Raw genomic sequence first — 16,539 nt, forward strand, 5'->3', positions numbered from 1 at the left:
TTCACTACCGCTGTTGGAAATGTTGTGAAGCTCGGGATTGAGTTCCTGGAAGAGGAAAGGCCAATCATAACTTCGAACGACTGTATGCTAGCAATTTACAAAGGATTCCTAACGGTTGGTAACACTACGGTTGCCTTTCACGTCCTGTATTCCAGAGTCTCTCGATGGATCCGTTGCTTGGTGGTAATCCGGAGGAGCGATATCCGAAGAATAGAATTCCGACTGACGTTCTTCCACTTCCCGACTTCTAGTAGGCCGTGGCTCCTCTACTATGGGAGGCGCAGGTAGCTCCCGTCCAGCACCTGCAGCTCCGGGCGCCAGTACCGTTTGACCTTTCACATTCCGGGTAGTCCTAGTCCGATTCGGTGGTGGTGTAGGATTTTCACCTCCTACCAGAGAAGACGCTACTGTAGCATACGGCACAGACTGAGTTATTGTGATGGTTAGTAGGATCACCAACCGTCCGCCAGAATCAGTCAGCTTACAGGTTCAGATAGTGGTTCTTCCGGGATTCCTTCTGAGCGTGTGTAGTAGGATCTACCGGTTGTAGAATAGCGGGCCAAAGATACGCTGGGATCGAAGGAGGTGAATGTTAAGATCGACGGGGATGATATGGTGTTCCCTCGAGTCAATCCTCCTCGTTGTCCATTACCCCTACCATACGCTCTACGATCGGCAGAGCTGGTATAGCCTGTGTAGTACGAGGATGACGCCATAGGTGGCGAACTTGGCCGCGCGATCATGCCTTCGGTGGACAGCTTCCTGTCATCCGGCGGCAGATACCAACGCCGACGCATAATGAGGAAAAAGGCTATGATGCACGCGACAATTAATAGGACGAGTACCACGATGGCAGCAACGAGACCGCCGCTTAATCCCCTAGTAGTTGTAAATGAGCGGAGATGGTTGAATATTTGAGTCGCCACTAACCGTGATGAGGGCGCTGATGCCCCCCTGTAACAGATTAAGCTAATGCAAAGCTCTGGTACAGTAGGCGGCTTACTGTGATGATTTCATGGAGGAGGCGTTGATGACGTTCGCGTAGTCGATGGCGAACGTCTGGTTCGGAAAAGAGCCCTGGTACTCGAGACGGAGGACATGCTTTCCGTCCCCCAGGTTGTCTGCATGGAAGAGCATCATCTGGGGAGTATAAAAGTCCTTGACGGATGTCAACGACCGCGCCGGTCCTCCATCCACCTGAACGGTGAATGGTGCTCCGAGAGGGCCGATAGGCCCAAATAACTGGACACCATCCCCTATCAACGGTAGGTGAGCGTAAATTATTACAATTCTGGAAATATATATACCCTATTGAGCGCCGATCAGTACACTGTATTATATGTCTGTTCATGGAGACGTACGGCAAAAGAGTAAGTCAACGAAGCACTGGTCTGACCAGTTACTTGACTGGTTCGAAGTTTGACCAAATTAGACATCTCTATGGCACGCAGACCTCAAGAACTTACTGTCCAGAGCCTCCATTAAACAGCCCTATTTGATCGGGGCTATTCGACCAGGCGTTCGATGGCGAGAACGAAAATGAAGGATCTGTGTCTTGGAATGTTTTAACCACCAAGTTATCCTTGTCCTTGCCGATACGAGACTTCCATGTAATCTAAACCCCTTGAGAGCGATATCTTAATTTGAGTAGAAGGAAGCGCACGGAGTCAATGTCTACAAAGTTGTGTCCATTGTCGGTAGGTTTATTCGTCAAGGTGATGGTGTGAAATCCTTGCGTCAGATTCGAGATGGAGAATAGACTCGTCTTGAATACGTTGGGGTTAGCGCGGCCAGAGATCGTAGAAGTAACGTTGTCGATAGTGATCTGATAGTCGCCGTGATTATCCCTCTTCGCCCCAAATATTTCAACAGCCGTTCCATTGAAGGAGAAAGACACGCTCGAGTCCTGTGTATTGGTGGCAGTGAAACTACTTTGCGAATAGCTTCGGGTGCCGGCGTGTTAGTGACTAGCAAGCTATCCTGAAATGCATCGCTGACCTTGAGGCGAAGTCATCGCTTCGACTAGATCCTTGCTTCCATCCGGTGGCTGAGTATAAAATGAGTGGGCAGGGATCCTCGATGGTCGTGGTAAGGATAGGCATTTGTCCTCCAGGGCGAAATACCGAGAAGAAAAGTAGAACTAAGAAGCCCCCTGGGCCGTTGAAGGAGAGTAAGTTACTGGGAAGGAGGGAGGGAGGTTGAGTCTCCTGGAGATCATCAGTTTTATTCGTTCCTTCCTCAGGCTGTCTGTGCGAAGTAGTAGTTTATAATTATAGCCCCCGTGATCGAATCAATTGAAATACACTGTCGACGCCCATACTCATGCTTGCTTGTCCAAAGGGCAGTCGTTCCGTTGGTTGAGCTAATACTCCTGGCGACGGTGTAATCCTCAAACCAATGACAGTTCCTTTAAATCTGTATAACGCATTAGAGGGCGGCGATGCCATAGGTGGGATATAATGTAGATTCTGATGGTGCATTGTCAGGCAACAACTGATCATCACAGTGCGCGCGGGTCGATTACCAAACCTATGGTCGCGGACGCTGAGAGGATCGGTTCTTGTGCATCCGGAGGACAGGGGTAGCATGCCTCTCAACAACTTTGGCATGAAAAGAGAGGTGTGGAATGGTCTGGGTGAAGAGCATAGTCCGAGAATGAATTTCGCGAGGTTAGTAGCAGCTGGGAACGACGTATCCGTGGATGAATCATGAAGGAAGGTTGTTTCACCGAACTGGCTTTTACGGATGACGGTCACAGAAATACCACACAAGCCAGACTGATAACAAATCAGAGATTATCGATCATAGTCAATTTCAGTCGCTTGGTGCTAATCTGGAGGAGCAATACTTGAAGAATGGATGCTTTGTGACCGGCCCTCTGGCACTCCCCTACGTCGTAGCGGCTCGTCTATGGGAAGGGAGGGTAAACCCGCGCAACGCCTCTAGGTGCCATTCCCGTTTGCCCTTTGGTATTCCGTGTAATGTGTGTCGGATTTGATGCAACTATAGCACCTTGGCCTTCTCCCAGAGAAGACGCTACAGTGGCATACGGTACAGACTGGTCCAAAGTTGAAGGTTAGTAGGATCAACATCAGCGGACGATGTTCGCGTCGAAGCGGTCAACGTACAGGCTCAGAGATGGGTTCTTCTGGGATTCCTTCCGAGCGTGTGTAGCCATCCGCATCTTCCTTTGGCAACCTCCCGTCATCCTGCGGGATATACCAACGGCGACGAATTATAAGGACGAGGGCTATGATGCATGCCACAATCAATAAGACGAGATCACGATGCCCGCAATGATACCGCCGCTTAGTTTGCTAATATATGCAGGTGAGTGAGATAGACCGAATCTATGAATAGCTACTACTAACCCCGATGATCGAGGTAGAGACTGTCCTCTGAGATACATTGACCTGAAGCATCTTCGCAAAGCAGCCGTGATGACTCACCGCGTCCGTGAGCCCGAATCTACGGAGGAGGTGCTGAGTGTATTCGCGTAATCAATTGCGAATGACTGATTCAAGGAAGAGCCCCGGTACTGGAGGTGGAGGACATGATTCCCTTCCCCTAGGTTATCTGCATGGAAGAGCATCATCTGAGGAGAGTAAAAGGTCTTGACGGATGTCAGCGACCGCACGGGTCCCCTGTCTACTTGAACAGTGTATGGTGCTCCGAGAGGACCGATAGGTCCAAATAGCTGGACACCATCCCCTATCGACGGGCAGATGAGATAGCGCTCACTGTGATGAAGAATCTGTGTGATGATACATACCCTATTGAAAGTTGATTAGTACCCTGTGTTAGATATTCGTCTATGGAAACTCACTGAAAAGGTGTAGGTCAATGAACCATCATTCTGACCAGTTATTTGGCTGATTCAACGTTTGAGCAAGTCGATGTCCACTATGTCATATAAGTCACAGAACTCACTGCCCAGAGCCTGCGTTGAACAAGCCTATTTGATCAGGGTTGGTCGTCCAAACGTTCGGTGGCGTGTACGAGAACGAAGGATCTGTATCTTGGTATGTTTTGACCATTAGCTTATCGTCATCCTGGCCTATATGAGATTTCCAAGCAATCTACCACACTTTCAGCTTGAGGGAGGCATCTTTCTTGGAAAAAAAAAGAAACTCACGAAGTCAATATCCACGAAGTTGTGATTATTATCGGTAGGTTTGTTTGTCAAGGTGACGGTGTGAATTCCTTGAGCTAGATTCGAGATAGAGAATAAACTCGTCTTGAATACACTGGGGTCAGCGCGGCCAGAGCTTGTAGAAGTAACGTTGTCGATGGTGATCTGATAGTCGCCGTGATTACCCCTCTTTGCCCCAAATATTTCAACAGCTGTTCCGTTAAACGAGAAAGATAAGCTTGCGTCCTGCGTATTGCTGACGGTAAAACTGCTTTGTGAATAGCTTCGGGTGGCAAATGTTAATGGTCGTGAGCCATCCATAGGATCTGTTGCTGACCGTGTGATCAAGGCATCATTCCCATTCCCTTGCTCCCATCCGGTAGTCGAGTATTGGATGAGTGGGCAGAGATCCTCAATAGTCGTAGTAAGGATAGGCATTTCTCCTCCAGGGGTCAACACCAGAGGCAAAAAGTATGTTGAGTAGATCGAAGAGACCCCCGGGCCGTTTGAAGTTGAAGGGAGGTGACTCGGTGGAAGGAAGAGAGGCTGAGTCTCCTGGAGCTTCCCTAGAACTCATCAGCTTTATTCCTGCCACCACATATAGTATAGCCATCATGATTCAATCAATTGAAAGGCCCACTGTCAATGTCCATGCACTCAGGCTTGCCCGATATTTTGCCCAAAGAGCAGTCATCTCAAGCGATGGTGTGAACAGTTGCATTGCTTGTATGATTCGGCGCACTCTTGGTGGCGATGTAATCTACAAACCGGTGCCTTTAATTATGTGCGACACATCGAGGGCGGCGCCATGGAGGTAACCTACTGCTTTGGTATTGTCAGGCCATCATGCATCATAACGTGTATGTGGTTTCAAGTTAAGGTAGCGGGCACTGTAAGAGTTGCAACGACAGTGGGGCACGAACACTCACGTAAACCGAAGTGCAGAGGGGACAGGGGACAGGGAACAGGAGAATATAAACAAATGACTTTGGCATTGGGGGGGGTGATGTAAATAATCTACAGAAATACATAGTCTGCAAGAAAGTTCACAAGGCTCATAGCAACTGGGACCGACGTACTATCCGTGGACGAAGGAGGATTTTCTCATCCCACCGACTTTCCGCAGAACCTTCGCCAGTCCACAGAAGGCCAAGCCTCGTAGTGCATAATATCGTCTCTGACTCTGAGGGACTGTCTTGAGGGTTGTTCGTGAATAGTTCGTCGTCGTCCATGACTGCCGGATCAAAGGCCACACCGGGAGCGACATATATTGGTTCAATCTCGCTTGAGACAATGCCTTCGCCAATGGCTTTGTTCAATTCCAGCGCCAAGCATCCTATCCTTCCCATACGATCTCCAAATTCGGAACGAATGATGTTCTGCATCAGCGCTTGATCATTACCGAATCCTATGGCCATCAAGATGTTACTGAAGGCGTCGAGGAAGTATTCAGCAATATCTGGTTTGTTCTGTAATAGCCGTTGGACGTGTTTTCGTGTCAAGACTCGCCATTGACCAGCAACGGCTTGACTCTCTGTCCAATAACCGTGTCAGCAATAAAAAGGAACCGTATGTCATAACATACCTGTTTCTCGTATCTTTTCGTATATCTTCGTCAAGAACTGCTCGCTGTCGGGGTCTTCAAAGTACCATGAAGAAGCCATCCAGTCGGAAAACGCGCTCATGCACGCCTGGAAGGCGACGCGCAGGAACTTTGATTCCCGGTTGTTACGTCCACGCCTCAGCCACAAGACCATGCCATCACCAATAACCTCAACCGCCTGCCTCACAGCCTCGGCATTGACCTCGTCCTCATCGTCCTGTCGAGGAATGTCAGGAGACGCGAAGTACTCTGCCATGGCGAATGCGAGTTGGAGAACTTCCGTGTTGAGAGCCGAGAGGTTATTCATCACGTCTGCGGTTGAAAGACGATCGGAGATGACTGAGCGTGTGTCGACGGGGCTATCAGTGTCCTCGCTGGAGACCGAGCCAGCAGGGTCCTCCGACGCGTGAGCTGCCTTCCCATTGGACGCAGCTTCCCTTGCGACTTCCAGCTCCCTCGTCAGCTGCTGGTTCTGTTCATCGACTTTCTTGGCCGAATGCTCCTTGTCTGCTACCTCCCACCAGGCTTGCTCGACCTGCCGTTCCAAATTCGAAATGGTTTGGTTCTTGTCAACCACCTCAGTCGAAACGGCCGTCAATCTCCCCTGCAGAGCCTTGATCTCCTTTTCCTTCTTTTCGATCGCGTGAGACAGCCCTACAATGTCTTCCAAGAGCCTCTTTTCCGTCGCGATCCGGCTTTGTCTGTAGTTGTTCCATGTTCGGAAGATAGATCCAAGGGAGAGCCCAACGATACCAACGAGGATGAAGGATGACATGGTTCGAGCTGCGCCTGGCGGGAGTGCATGGGGCATTTATCAGCTTGAGTCGATATGAGAAATGTGCTTGAAAAAGGAGGCGGTCATTGATACGCTGCGGCTGTCGAGCATAAAAGTTGCTTTGATTCTTCCATACGCTATGCATGAGGCGGCAACATGCCTTCGGGACCCCATCACTGATCGCTATTGAGGCGTCCCGTCCCTAACTCGTGTTTCCCTTTGCGATTTGCTCGAGGCGCGACCGCTGCGGGAAGTAGGCCTCCTTGCTTGGTTAGACCAACACGACGCTCCCGTAACAAAAGAGTGACTTGTCAAGGTGAAATGGTTCTGCATTCCCGCCTGGGATGAACTATTGTAGCGACGAATAACCTTCGACTCCTCCATATCAGCTATATTCCCTGAGGTTCGAGATCCCATGGTTCACCTCGTGTCTCCTTTGGTGGGCCCTTCGCCACGCTCCTCTCACAATGCGTCAGATCTCCCCCTTGCATGAGCGCCCTTTGCATGGTGAAACACTGTGATAAGATGAGATGAATCGTTTCTGCCCTACAGAAATCACAATTCCCCAAGCCTGTCATCATAGGCGAGTCTACAATTAGCTCACAAAAACCCGACTCCGAAGTGACCGGTCCGGTGAATGTTGAGGGATGAACACGAGGCTAGAGGGTTCTGTGACTCAACAGAATCCGTGGGGAAAGATGTATTGTATCAGTAGTTGGAGGGAGGGTGACACGAGTGGGTTGTCAGTAGTAGTCAAGGTATGTTACAGATCGTTTAAAAATTTATGCCTGAGTAGGTGTTGGAGGCACGCTCCCGTGAGGACCTAGGAAACTTTGTTCAGCGACTTCAGTCTGGATCGTATGACGGAAAGCCCGCGTACCGCCTCGTCCCCGGCCCCTTCCGCGTCCACGGTGCTCACCGTCACCTCTCCATTCACCACGACCACCACGGAAGCCTGACCACATAATTAATCACATAGGCATGAAGAACAACAATAGCGCTCACCACCACGTTCACCACCACGGAATCCCCCTCGGAAACCTCCACGATCGCCTCCACGGTGTCCCCTGAAACTCCCTCGTTCACCACCACGGTAACCGCCACGCTCACCACCACGGAATCCACTACCCCGCCCTCGGAAACCACGACCGCCACGAGCTTGCGTGAAGCCGTCGTCCTCATCTCCATGAGGCGTTGAAGGGGCGTCGTGGGCATGACCATTGGTAGCTGGGGTAGGTGTTTCCGTTGCTATTGGGGCGGGCGCAGGTTGTGTCTGCTCAGCAGCGTCGGGGGTGGCTGATCCAGATGTTCCGAATTTGGCGTGCAGACCAGCGATAGAGGGGAGGCCATCCTCGTCATCGGCAGCCCAGTCGATAGGTTCGCCCTCCGCAGGCGGAGGAAGTGCCTTCATGTAGATTATCAGCTCAGCTGCCAGAATGACGTATCAAGTTTTCGTACATTTCCATTTGACTCAACGTGACCATTTACTTCAGGAACTGCGGGGGTCTCCTTTGCAACATCCTGCCCTGGTGCTACATCTTGAGGAGGTTCAACGGCGTCTGACCGCTCGACCCATTCAGCATTCTCCTCAAATGTCGACGCTTCGAGCTCGCTGGCCTGCATGAAGTGGAAGCTACCGGATGTTGATATCACCGTGGCTGTTACGGTGACGTTGGATACGGCAAGATCTGGCTGTTCCTCCGCCTCTGCTTCAACGGAAGGTTCAGCATCAGACTCGACTTCAGCAACGGGCTCAGGAGTGGGGACGCGGGGTGGGTTAAGGTAGAGTCGCGTAATTTCCTGTATCCGTGAATCTGGGTCGCGCGTTGGTATATCGCAAAGCATTAGGCGTGTAGAGGACTTACAAGGGACATCCTCGTAACTGCCAGCACCGGAAAAGATACCATCAAGAGCAGTCTGCTTGACATCACTTTCTTCGCCGAGAAGCATATCACACACTGCAATGACTGCGCTGATTTCATTCGGTTGCATGCCAAGCCCCTCTGGCTCTCCTGTTGCAAGTAATGAGCGCAGTCGGATGAAAGTCAGAAGCTCCGAAGCCTTCGCAACACCAGAACGCTAAGGAACCGAACAGTCAGTTGCTTGCCTGGGCTAGAGCGGAAAGAGTAGTTAACCTCAGCGGCGGTCACAGCGTCCGCGATTCTTGCACGTTCAGCCTTTTCAATCTCTAACCGTTTAGCAGCTAGCTCGTGAGCAAGTTCAGACTCGTAAACCTTCGGGGGAGTAAACATTCAGCTAAGTTCAGTAACTTGTATGTCGCGTGCTGACCTCAATGACTTTTTTAACTTCTACCAGCTCTTTCTGAACAGCTTCCAAGGTGGGCAGCGTTTTCAGCGTTCGCTTCTGGTCATCGTTTAGCTTCTCGGGATCGGTGGACGCATACGTTGATATTCGTTGCTGAACAAGGATTATAAAAAGTGGACTCATGCATGAAGAAACCAATCCGGAACATACAATTTTTTTGTTCGTCGCTTTCAATCTTTTCGTAACAAGTTCAACAATGGGGCTGTTTTTGAGAACACCCTCCTCTTCCGGCAGAGGTGTGGTTGCCTGTGTCTCCGGCTGCGCCACTAACTCTGGTGCGACCGAACCTTCTTTTACGTCGACGGCATCGGGGGCTTTTTCAACAAGGGCAGCGGTTGCGGCATCGGGGATTACGACAGGAGAGTCAGGAGCTTGTTCTGACTTGCCTCCGGTTTTTGCCCGTCGCTTCCTTTGCGATTTGGAGAGCGGGGGTGGTGGTGGCGCGCCGGGAACGAAGCGGGGCTGAGTTGTGGTAGGAGTAGCAACGACTTCGGCCATTTTTATGAGACGGTCAACGAAATGTCAGAGGTGGTGGTATGGGCAGAAGGTGATGGGATTGGGGAAGCTCGACGCGTTCAAATTTTCCAACCTGAATCGCCAGTTTCTCACGGTCCTACTTCCCCAGTGTTTCCGACTCTTACTTCGCAAGTTCCTCCGACTCTGACATTCATAGATTCTGTCATTTTCAGTTTTCCAACATTCGAGATGGATTGTCGTCGAAAGCAAACATGGATCCCACCGTGTCCGTATTCATTCTCCTTTTAGATCATTTATAGCGGACATGTCGCTGAGTCACGTTATCGATCTTGACTTCAATCCGACTTGCTTCCAGGCAGCGCAATCGTCCAATGGAGGTCTGCCATGATTTCAGCACGAACAGACATGCACGCAAGAACTCGAAGATCTGGGCGAATGGCGGCCATAGAGCAAAGAGGCATCCGACGCTCAATTTCGAGGACGGGAACCTGGCGATTCTGGCGGGCGAGTTCTACTTTCTGGTACACCAAGGCCTGATCTCTCGTCACTCGGCTCCTTTGGCTGCTGCAATCCTGGAACTATCTACGGATCGACTGGAAGGACGCCCCGTTCTGCGTGTCTCGGAATCGCCGGAAGATATGCTCCATTTCCTGACCGCCTTGTACGATGGCGTGTGAGTACCGCCGATTAGATGCTTGTAACGTCGATTGAATTCTACCCACACTCAGGTCTTCCCTTCGATATGATAACGCTGGCTTTCCTCTAGTAGCGATTGTCTTGACTTTGGCGACGAAGTACGATGTAAAGCATTTGCGGAATGATCTTCTTCGAGGACTTCGTGTTTCCTGGCCAGTGTCACTAATCCAATGGGACGAAAGAGAAGCGGCCGCCGAAGACTCAGACGGCCACTGTATCCCAAGACCTAGTTTACCGCACCCAATGTGAGGATCTACACGCTGACCTTCTGATTCCTGCTTTTACGTTTTTATGCAGAATGGTCATCAATCTGGCCCGACTGGCTGGCGCACCAGAGCTCCTTCCTTCCGCCTTTTACGACTTGTCTCGCTGTTCTCCGAGCGACTCGGCGGCTGGTTACATGTGCCCGACATCTCAACTAGCCTTCCTCTCCGCAGAGGATCTGATGAAACTCCTTCGTGGTAGAGAACATGCCTCTCGATTTCTATCAACTTTTATCGTCAACGAGCTGGAAGGACGGCATCCGTCCGCGTTATGTGCCTTTGGCGCGAGGGAGCCAGGTCGCCGATCTTGCCAAGCTGCATTCGAGGCAATCACATTTGAGCTTTTACGAAACATCAATGTCTCGAGCGATGATATCAGAGGCGCTGACCCCTTATACGCGATTTACGATTTGGAAGCGATGCTCAATAGGAACTTTGTGACTGGCGGCGACCACCCAACGTTATACCAAGCATGTGAAAGTTGCCGTGAAGAATTTCGTGTGTTAGCGGAGGGCGTTCGAGAGGATCTATGGAGACATCTGCCCCAGTGGTTTGACATAGAAATTGCAAATTGGAGCTCCTGAAGGCCTTCCTACTTGTAAATGTCTCCCTCGTCGACATACCGAAGCTAGAAGTTCGGCCCTAAATTGCATTTTCCTTCCTTGGTTACACACAATCGGCGGTGCACCGCCTGCAGGCACGTACTCGATTTAGACAGCGAAGCCAAACTCGATCTTGTTGGTACACGCCTGCCTACGCATGGCAGATATCGATGCAGTCTATCCCTGACAGAAAACACTTACATCAACATTCTGACAGGGTCTCCGCATTCTTTGTGCATCCATAGCATCTGTATGAATCTTGCTAAACCGCTGAGGTCAGCTAGGGTCCTCTCGGTTCTTGTAGCACCCTCCAACTACATGGGATTATCCGAGCCCTCCGACCACAGATCTCGAAGTAAATGCTTCGGCCCATGCCCATTTTGTAACCCCAGTCTGTGTTTCCATCATGATCATATGTTTTTTGCTAACCTCAGCAGCGGTCCAAATGGAAGATTCAGAATGTTAAAGCACACGCCTTCTCCGGACCTCTGCCAGTGGCTCGGCTCTACGACAGGTTCATAGTATATATACTAGTGTCACCTATCTCTTGGAAGTGGCAACTCCTCCCTCTTCCCTTCTCCTCCTCGCCACCCACGATTCAATGATGAATCGACCAGTCCTGCCATCGATCCATCTCCTCATCCGCGGTACGACCTTTTCCCAATATCGTATTTGGATGTAACTAATATCTTCGATAGATGAACGATCCAACGAAGCTGCTTCTTTAACGTTGGCACCCCTGCAGGTCTCTCCGCAAGATCATTCTTCACGACCACGACATGCTTCTCATGAACAGGTATGTCTCGCTCGTTTACCGCTCGTCAGACACAATCTGAATCGTGATCGGCATCAGCGACATGTAGCTAGATCACTCTCTGAACCATCTCCCAAGACTGCGCATAATTCGGGGCCCCATCAGTTTCCTCATTCACTACCGCATTCTCGCAAACCTTCAGAGTCATCATACAACGCAACATCATCTTCATCGCCTAATTATGCCTATGCGCAACACCAGCCACACGGGGGCGCCTCACCCTCAGACTATTTTCAGCCAAATGCGCCACACTCGCGCCCAACGACCTCATCGGGTATGCCAGACTACGAGCGGCTAGCTGAGGATGGTGAAGACATCTTCTCAGCATCAATGAAGTACGAATGCAACGTCTGCATGAAACGATTCTACCGCCCTAGTGGACTTAGGGTGAGCGGTGGCGTTGTGTTCATGGGTTCCAAGCCACTGACTTGAAAGACCAGATCCACCTTGCATCCCATTCAGACGATAAACGTGAGTCAATTCCTCCCGTTTAGCTTGTCACTAACTAACCATACATTGTTTAAATTTGGTTCCGTTAGCATTCATATGTCCTGTTGAAGGATGTGGACGCAGTTTTGGCGTTCTGAGCAACATGCGCCGCCACGCTCGGCTGCACCAATCAGACAGCGAGAATGCGGCATCGCTAGATGGACATCATCGATAGCATTCAACGACCCAAACCGTCATTGGTGCGACCCTTCAACATTAGAGCTTCTATTTCACCGCCACCCCCGATCAATTCCCCACTTTGTAACCAGGACCTTCTCCGCCACTTCCATCATACTTTGCCATGCTAGCATAGATACCATAATCGCTTTCGAAAAGCAAAGTTATACCACCAGTGCTTCATCCGCACAGTAATAGTCCACTAGCATACCATCTGTATTTTCTAGCTGGGAACGCCGCACAAGCGTTTCATGATGACTGTCAGCCTCCTTTGTAGACGACCGCCTTGTTATGATTATAATCGCACGACAACAATCGATCATTTCTCATGTACATTAACGTCGTCGCCGCCGCCGCCGCCGCATCCTTGATTTGAATCCTTCTTCATGCAGAAACTGCCGAAATAGCCGGGACCCTGAAGCCCCTGAGTCACGCGCCTGAGCAATTCACCGCCAACTTTGAACTTCATTCTGCTTCCGTTTCTTTGTTTCAACGTTGACGAGGCCATGGAAGCTTTCGACGACGATTTCATCGAAGCAGAGGCACTTTTGAGGACTGACCACGATGTATTTATGGAGGACGTCTCTGTTGAGGACCTCCTTGATCCGCCGTCGTTTCTTAGCTGCCACGACGGGAGCAATATCGGAAGCGACGGTGAGGACTGGGGAAATGACGAGGAGACAGATCTCAGCCAAGATTCGCCGTAATTTGGACTACAAATTATCCCCTCCTCGTGTAGCTCATTGTTCTTAGTCCTCAGGGCATCGAGGCTGTTGAAGAACTGGTCTTATCCTTCCTGGGCCAGCTCCAAGCCTCAGTCTTCCATCCTCCAGAAAGTCGGCAAGGCAGCGGTAGTACCGAAGGGGAAGGTTCAGCGTCCCAGCGCAAGCTAGACAAACCTTCTAGGCGAACACCAAGGATCCAACTGGAGCTTGCTGACCGCCGAAAAATAATGGCAGACGGGTAGTTCCATGTCCAGTCTTTTGACTTGTACTTGCCTTTTACCGTCCTGTCCAGCTCGCCAGGTACACGGTCAATTTACTACCCAAAGAATTCACAAAGTCCAAGTGCTAAACCGTTTGGTATTATTTTCTCTATATGTCTTAATTCGTTTCTGATCAGCATACAACAGCTCAGTTACTCAGGGTTATGGACTGTATACACGAGGCACTGATTGATGATGCTCCAACAACGAAGCGGTACGCTGCTACCGCTGTAATGGCGTTTTCTGATGTTTTCATTTCTTTAGAGACTTGTACTACAAAGACGTGTCTCTGTTTAAGTCTCAGGGTGTAGTGGATAAGGTAATTATACGAAGCATATACATATTAATTAAGTATATGCTCATCAGATTACCACTTAGATCATCGATGACCTAGCGGCAACGTTCCATCTCGAACGGTCTGACCTTAACATGGTACGGATGGGTCTTCCATGCAGAACTACGCCGCTCAAGCTTTTTGTAGCGTGCTACATCAAAAGGTCTCGTGTCTGGTTCGAGCCTACGTATGCACCTGCATTCTGGCAAAACCATTGAGGTTACCGACACAGAAGTATGTACACCCCTTCCATCTCTCGGAATCTCAGGGAGTCTGATGAAACTAGGGAAGTTCGGTGCCGGTTGGCGAAGACATACTGACTTTCACGGTGGTACATCCTATCTCATGGGTTCTCGTTGTGGAGAAAGACGTGCGGTTGTTCGCTCATTCTGACACTACGTATAACTAACCTCTTTCGACGCAGGCCGTATTCCAGACTCTCTGCCGACTCCGAGTGACAGACCACCCTGATTTTCCAGGGCGAGGCTTGCTTATCACCGTACTCATTCCTCAGTTATATTCCCATGATCGCCATTGACAGTGACCCCAGGGGAAGGGCTATCCTGATATTGCGACGAGGCAACTTGTCAAGACGCTTTCAGATAATTTGCCAGATACGTAAATCACCTTGTCCACTGTCGTAAGGCCTGAGTCACTAATGTGGCGCGCCCAGTGTTCCGATTCTGGCTCTGGTCGACGGTGATCCGTACGGTTTGGATATTCTTTCCACCTATAAATACGGTAGCAACAGTCTCAAACATGAAAACTACAAATTAGCCGCAGAGAGAGTCCAGTGGGTGGGACTTCGGGTTGGGGAACTCGCCGAGTAACGTAATTTCTCATGGAGGGGTTGACCAGCTGACAGCGGCCTCAGTTTTCAGATTGAGATGAATTCACTCATTCCCATCACACGACATGATGAAAAGAAAGTGAGTATCCTTTGTCATGTCGTCAAGAGCCGACCTTGACATAGCGCATATAGGCTCTGAGCATGCTTTCACGACAATTAACCTTACCACAAGCATGGAGGTTCGTGGCTAGTACTCTGCATTTACTCGTCTGTCATCTTTCGGTTATTCCAGGAAAGAGCTAATGCGTATGTTACACACGCGTCGGAAAGCGGAGATCGAGATATTGTCCACCGGACGAACCCAGCAATCTGTTCTTTTGTCATCAGGATCGCAGTCTAGCAAATCATCTCGCCCGCATCTGGATTCGCCATCTCAGCAAAGCCACGTCGATCTCCTGGTGTCCGATTGCATCATCCAGACATCTTTCATTCCAGGCGCCTCTTCAACCGCCCAGCCTCCTTTGTTGCATTACCTCATCGCCAAGCTTTGTGCAGCTATCATGACCGTTGAGGTCCGAGGACGCTAATTGCTCTCTCTCATTCTTGACTGCACGACATTGGATCATCTCGCTCCCTCACCTTTCGATCATCAATAATAATCATTCTACGTACTCGTACCGTGTCCAACGGACATAACGCTTATCAAAAGTCCGGAATACAATGTATCGAATCAAACAATGGACTAACCTGCTGGCTCCCACCCGTCTGGCCCATTCTACTGCTCATTGGCCCTCGTGTAACTTGGCGGAGGGTCAAGCAAGCCGCCTAATGTGTCATCACCGCTTGCATTCGCTCTGCTGGATTTGCCCCCACTTGTCGCCTCCTCTTCGGCCTCTAACCGCTTCTGGAACGCGACCATGTCTTGCTGAAGGGATTCTCTACCGGTAGCCGCGCTTGATGCAACACCGGCTGAACCAGGGCTAGTCGTCACGGCCGAAACTACTCCACCAGAAACCCCCGCAGAGGTACTCATAGAAGTGAGTGTGCTGTGTCTGGCGCTCTCTTCGTATGTGTAAGGTTGGCTCTCCGAAAGTAGTGTTGATCGTGTTTGAAGACTCTGAACGTCAGAAGCGTTACGATCGAGCGTTTGTTGGTGAGCCGTTGGCGATCTTTCATGTTGTTCGTACGGGCTAGGCAATATGGGGGGAATAGCAGTTAGCAGCACGCTGTTTCCATCTAATGAAGACTGCGGATAGTGCGACGTCGAAAGAGACAATGGTCTGTTGGACTGTGTCGTTGGTGACCCAAGGGTTGAGGGATCTGTCGTTATCGAGGAGAGAAGATGGTTTCGTGAGGACATTTCTGGTTGAATGTTTGCGTATGTGTTGGGGTTGGGTGAACTTCCGGTGGATGAATCAGGGGAGCCCCCTGGTAGGAGAAGTCCTCCACGGGGCATGGCACGTTGATGCCGAACCCTGCGCCGCCATGCCAGGAAGATGAGTGATGCCATGCCCAAGGCAGCCACTATCAGGGTGTTTAAAGATTGCTCAACCCATGCTAGCAGATACGGAACTCACGGATTGCGATAACAATGCCTGCAATGCCTCCCCCGCTGAGCCCCCCTCCGGAGGTGCTGCTACTTTGACCGAGCGAATTAGTGGGCTGGGATGCACCAGTACTTGAAGTTGCGTCCCTGCTCCCATGGAACGTTACTGGTGGTGCGGTTCCCGTAGGGCCCGAAGTAGCGGTCGATCCACGAGTCCTTGAGGAACTCGAAGAACTTCGTCCACCTCCATCCGAGTCCGAGTCCGAGTCTGAATCAGAGTCCGAGTCCGAATCCGAATCACTGTCTCCGTGTTGACCATCCCTTTGCCTAGGTCTGTTATGCTAAAGTGAGCTTTGTGCTCCGTGTTAAAGGAATTCACATACAGGATAACATTGGACGCTGCCCCTAAGGGGAAACTGCTCAGCGCTAATATTAAGCTCATCCCGACGAGGGCGTCGTTATTCGAGCAAAGTAGGTCTATCATGATCGTTTGCGACACTTTCGGCAGGGTGGAAGAAGTGGAGGTCGGTG

General features: G+C 50.5%; 8 protein-coding genes across 8 annotated transcripts; 3 read left to right on the plus strand and 5 right to left on the minus strand.

Annotated features, from left to right (window-relative positions):
• Positions 1-108: 108 nt before the first annotated feature.
• On the minus strand, positions 109-2,102 carry PC9H_007259 (uncharacterized protein; the record flags this gene model as incomplete). The annotated part of the gene is made up of 8 exons (XM_036776792.1): positions 109-426; positions 486-879; positions 931-954; positions 1,004-1,308; positions 1,362-1,407; positions 1,467-1,615; positions 1,664-1,943; positions 1,999-2,102. The coding sequence occupies 8 exons, from the start codon at positions 2,100-2,102 to the stop codon at positions 109-111; spliced, it is 1,620 nt and encodes a 539-aa protein (XP_036630412.1).
• Positions 2,103-3,926: 1,824 nt separating this feature from the next.
• On the minus strand, positions 3,927-4,453 carry PC9H_007260 (uncharacterized protein; the record flags this gene model as incomplete). The annotated part of the gene is made up of 2 exons (XM_036776793.1): positions 3,927-4,057; positions 4,132-4,453. 2 exons carry the CDS (start codon positions 4,451-4,453, stop codon positions 3,927-3,929), a joined length of 453 nt encoding a protein of 150 aa, XP_036630413.1.
• Positions 4,454-4,892: 439 nt separating this feature from the next.
• PC9H_007261 (uncharacterized protein) lies at positions 4,893-6,510 on the minus strand (the record flags this gene model as incomplete). Its single annotated transcript, XM_036776794.1, has 4 exons — positions 4,893-4,957; positions 5,062-5,149; positions 5,212-5,666; positions 5,718-6,510. 4 exons carry the CDS (start codon positions 6,508-6,510, stop codon positions 4,893-4,895), a joined length of 1,401 nt encoding a protein of 466 aa, XP_036630414.1.
• A 782-nt stretch (positions 6,511-7,292) lies between these two features.
• Positions 7,293-9,333, minus strand: PC9H_007262 (uncharacterized protein; the record flags this gene model as incomplete). Its single annotated transcript, XM_036776795.1, has 8 exons — positions 7,293-7,333; positions 7,391-7,465; positions 7,516-7,915; positions 7,969-8,324; positions 8,376-8,589; positions 8,646-8,744; positions 8,800-8,928; positions 8,986-9,333. 8 exons carry the CDS (start codon positions 9,331-9,333, stop codon positions 7,293-7,295), a joined length of 1,662 nt encoding a protein of 553 aa, XP_036630415.1.
• Positions 9,334-9,683: 350 nt separating this feature from the next.
• PC9H_007263 (uncharacterized protein) lies at positions 9,684-10,855 on the plus strand (the record flags this gene model as incomplete). Its single annotated transcript, XM_036776796.1, has 3 exons — positions 9,684-9,985; positions 10,041-10,253; positions 10,306-10,855. 3 exons carry the CDS (start codon positions 9,684-9,686, stop codon positions 10,853-10,855), a joined length of 1,065 nt encoding a protein of 354 aa, XP_036630416.1.
• Positions 10,856-11,474: 619 nt separating this feature from the next.
• On the plus strand, positions 11,475-12,351 carry PC9H_007264 (uncharacterized protein; the record flags this gene model as incomplete). Its single annotated transcript, XM_036776797.1, has 5 exons — positions 11,475-11,520; positions 11,572-11,669; positions 11,727-12,074; positions 12,128-12,158; positions 12,227-12,351. 5 exons carry the CDS (start codon positions 11,475-11,477, stop codon positions 12,349-12,351), a joined length of 648 nt encoding a protein of 215 aa, XP_036630417.1.
• Positions 12,352-12,859: 508 nt separating this feature from the next.
• On the plus strand, positions 12,860-15,049 carry SPO11 (endodeoxyribonuclease; the record flags this gene model as incomplete). Its single annotated transcript, XM_036776798.1, has 14 exons — positions 12,860-13,056; positions 13,107-13,319; positions 13,371-13,435; positions 13,486-13,552; positions 13,603-13,657; positions 13,717-13,770; positions 13,820-13,906; positions 13,959-14,042; positions 14,097-14,171; positions 14,223-14,290; positions 14,346-14,498; positions 14,547-14,601; positions 14,655-14,701; positions 14,755-15,049. The coding sequence occupies 14 exons, from the start codon at positions 12,860-12,862 to the stop codon at positions 15,047-15,049; spliced, it is 1,515 nt and encodes a 504-aa protein (XP_036630418.1).
• A 188-nt stretch (positions 15,050-15,237) lies between these two features.
• PC9H_007266 (uncharacterized protein) lies at positions 15,238-16,492 on the minus strand (the record flags this gene model as incomplete). The annotated part of the gene is made up of 3 exons (XM_036776799.1): positions 15,238-15,986; positions 16,040-16,341; positions 16,392-16,492. 3 exons carry the CDS (start codon positions 16,490-16,492, stop codon positions 15,238-15,240), a joined length of 1,152 nt encoding a protein of 383 aa, XP_036630419.1.
• Positions 16,493-16,539: the final 47 nt, after the last annotated feature.

This window comes from Pleurotus ostreatus (genome assembly GCF_014466165.1).
Source record: "Pleurotus ostreatus strain PC9 chromosome Unknown scaffold_5, whole genome shotgun sequence".
NCBI classification, from domain to species: domain Eukaryota; kingdom Fungi; phylum Basidiomycota; class Agaricomycetes; order Agaricales; family Pleurotaceae; genus Pleurotus; species Pleurotus ostreatus.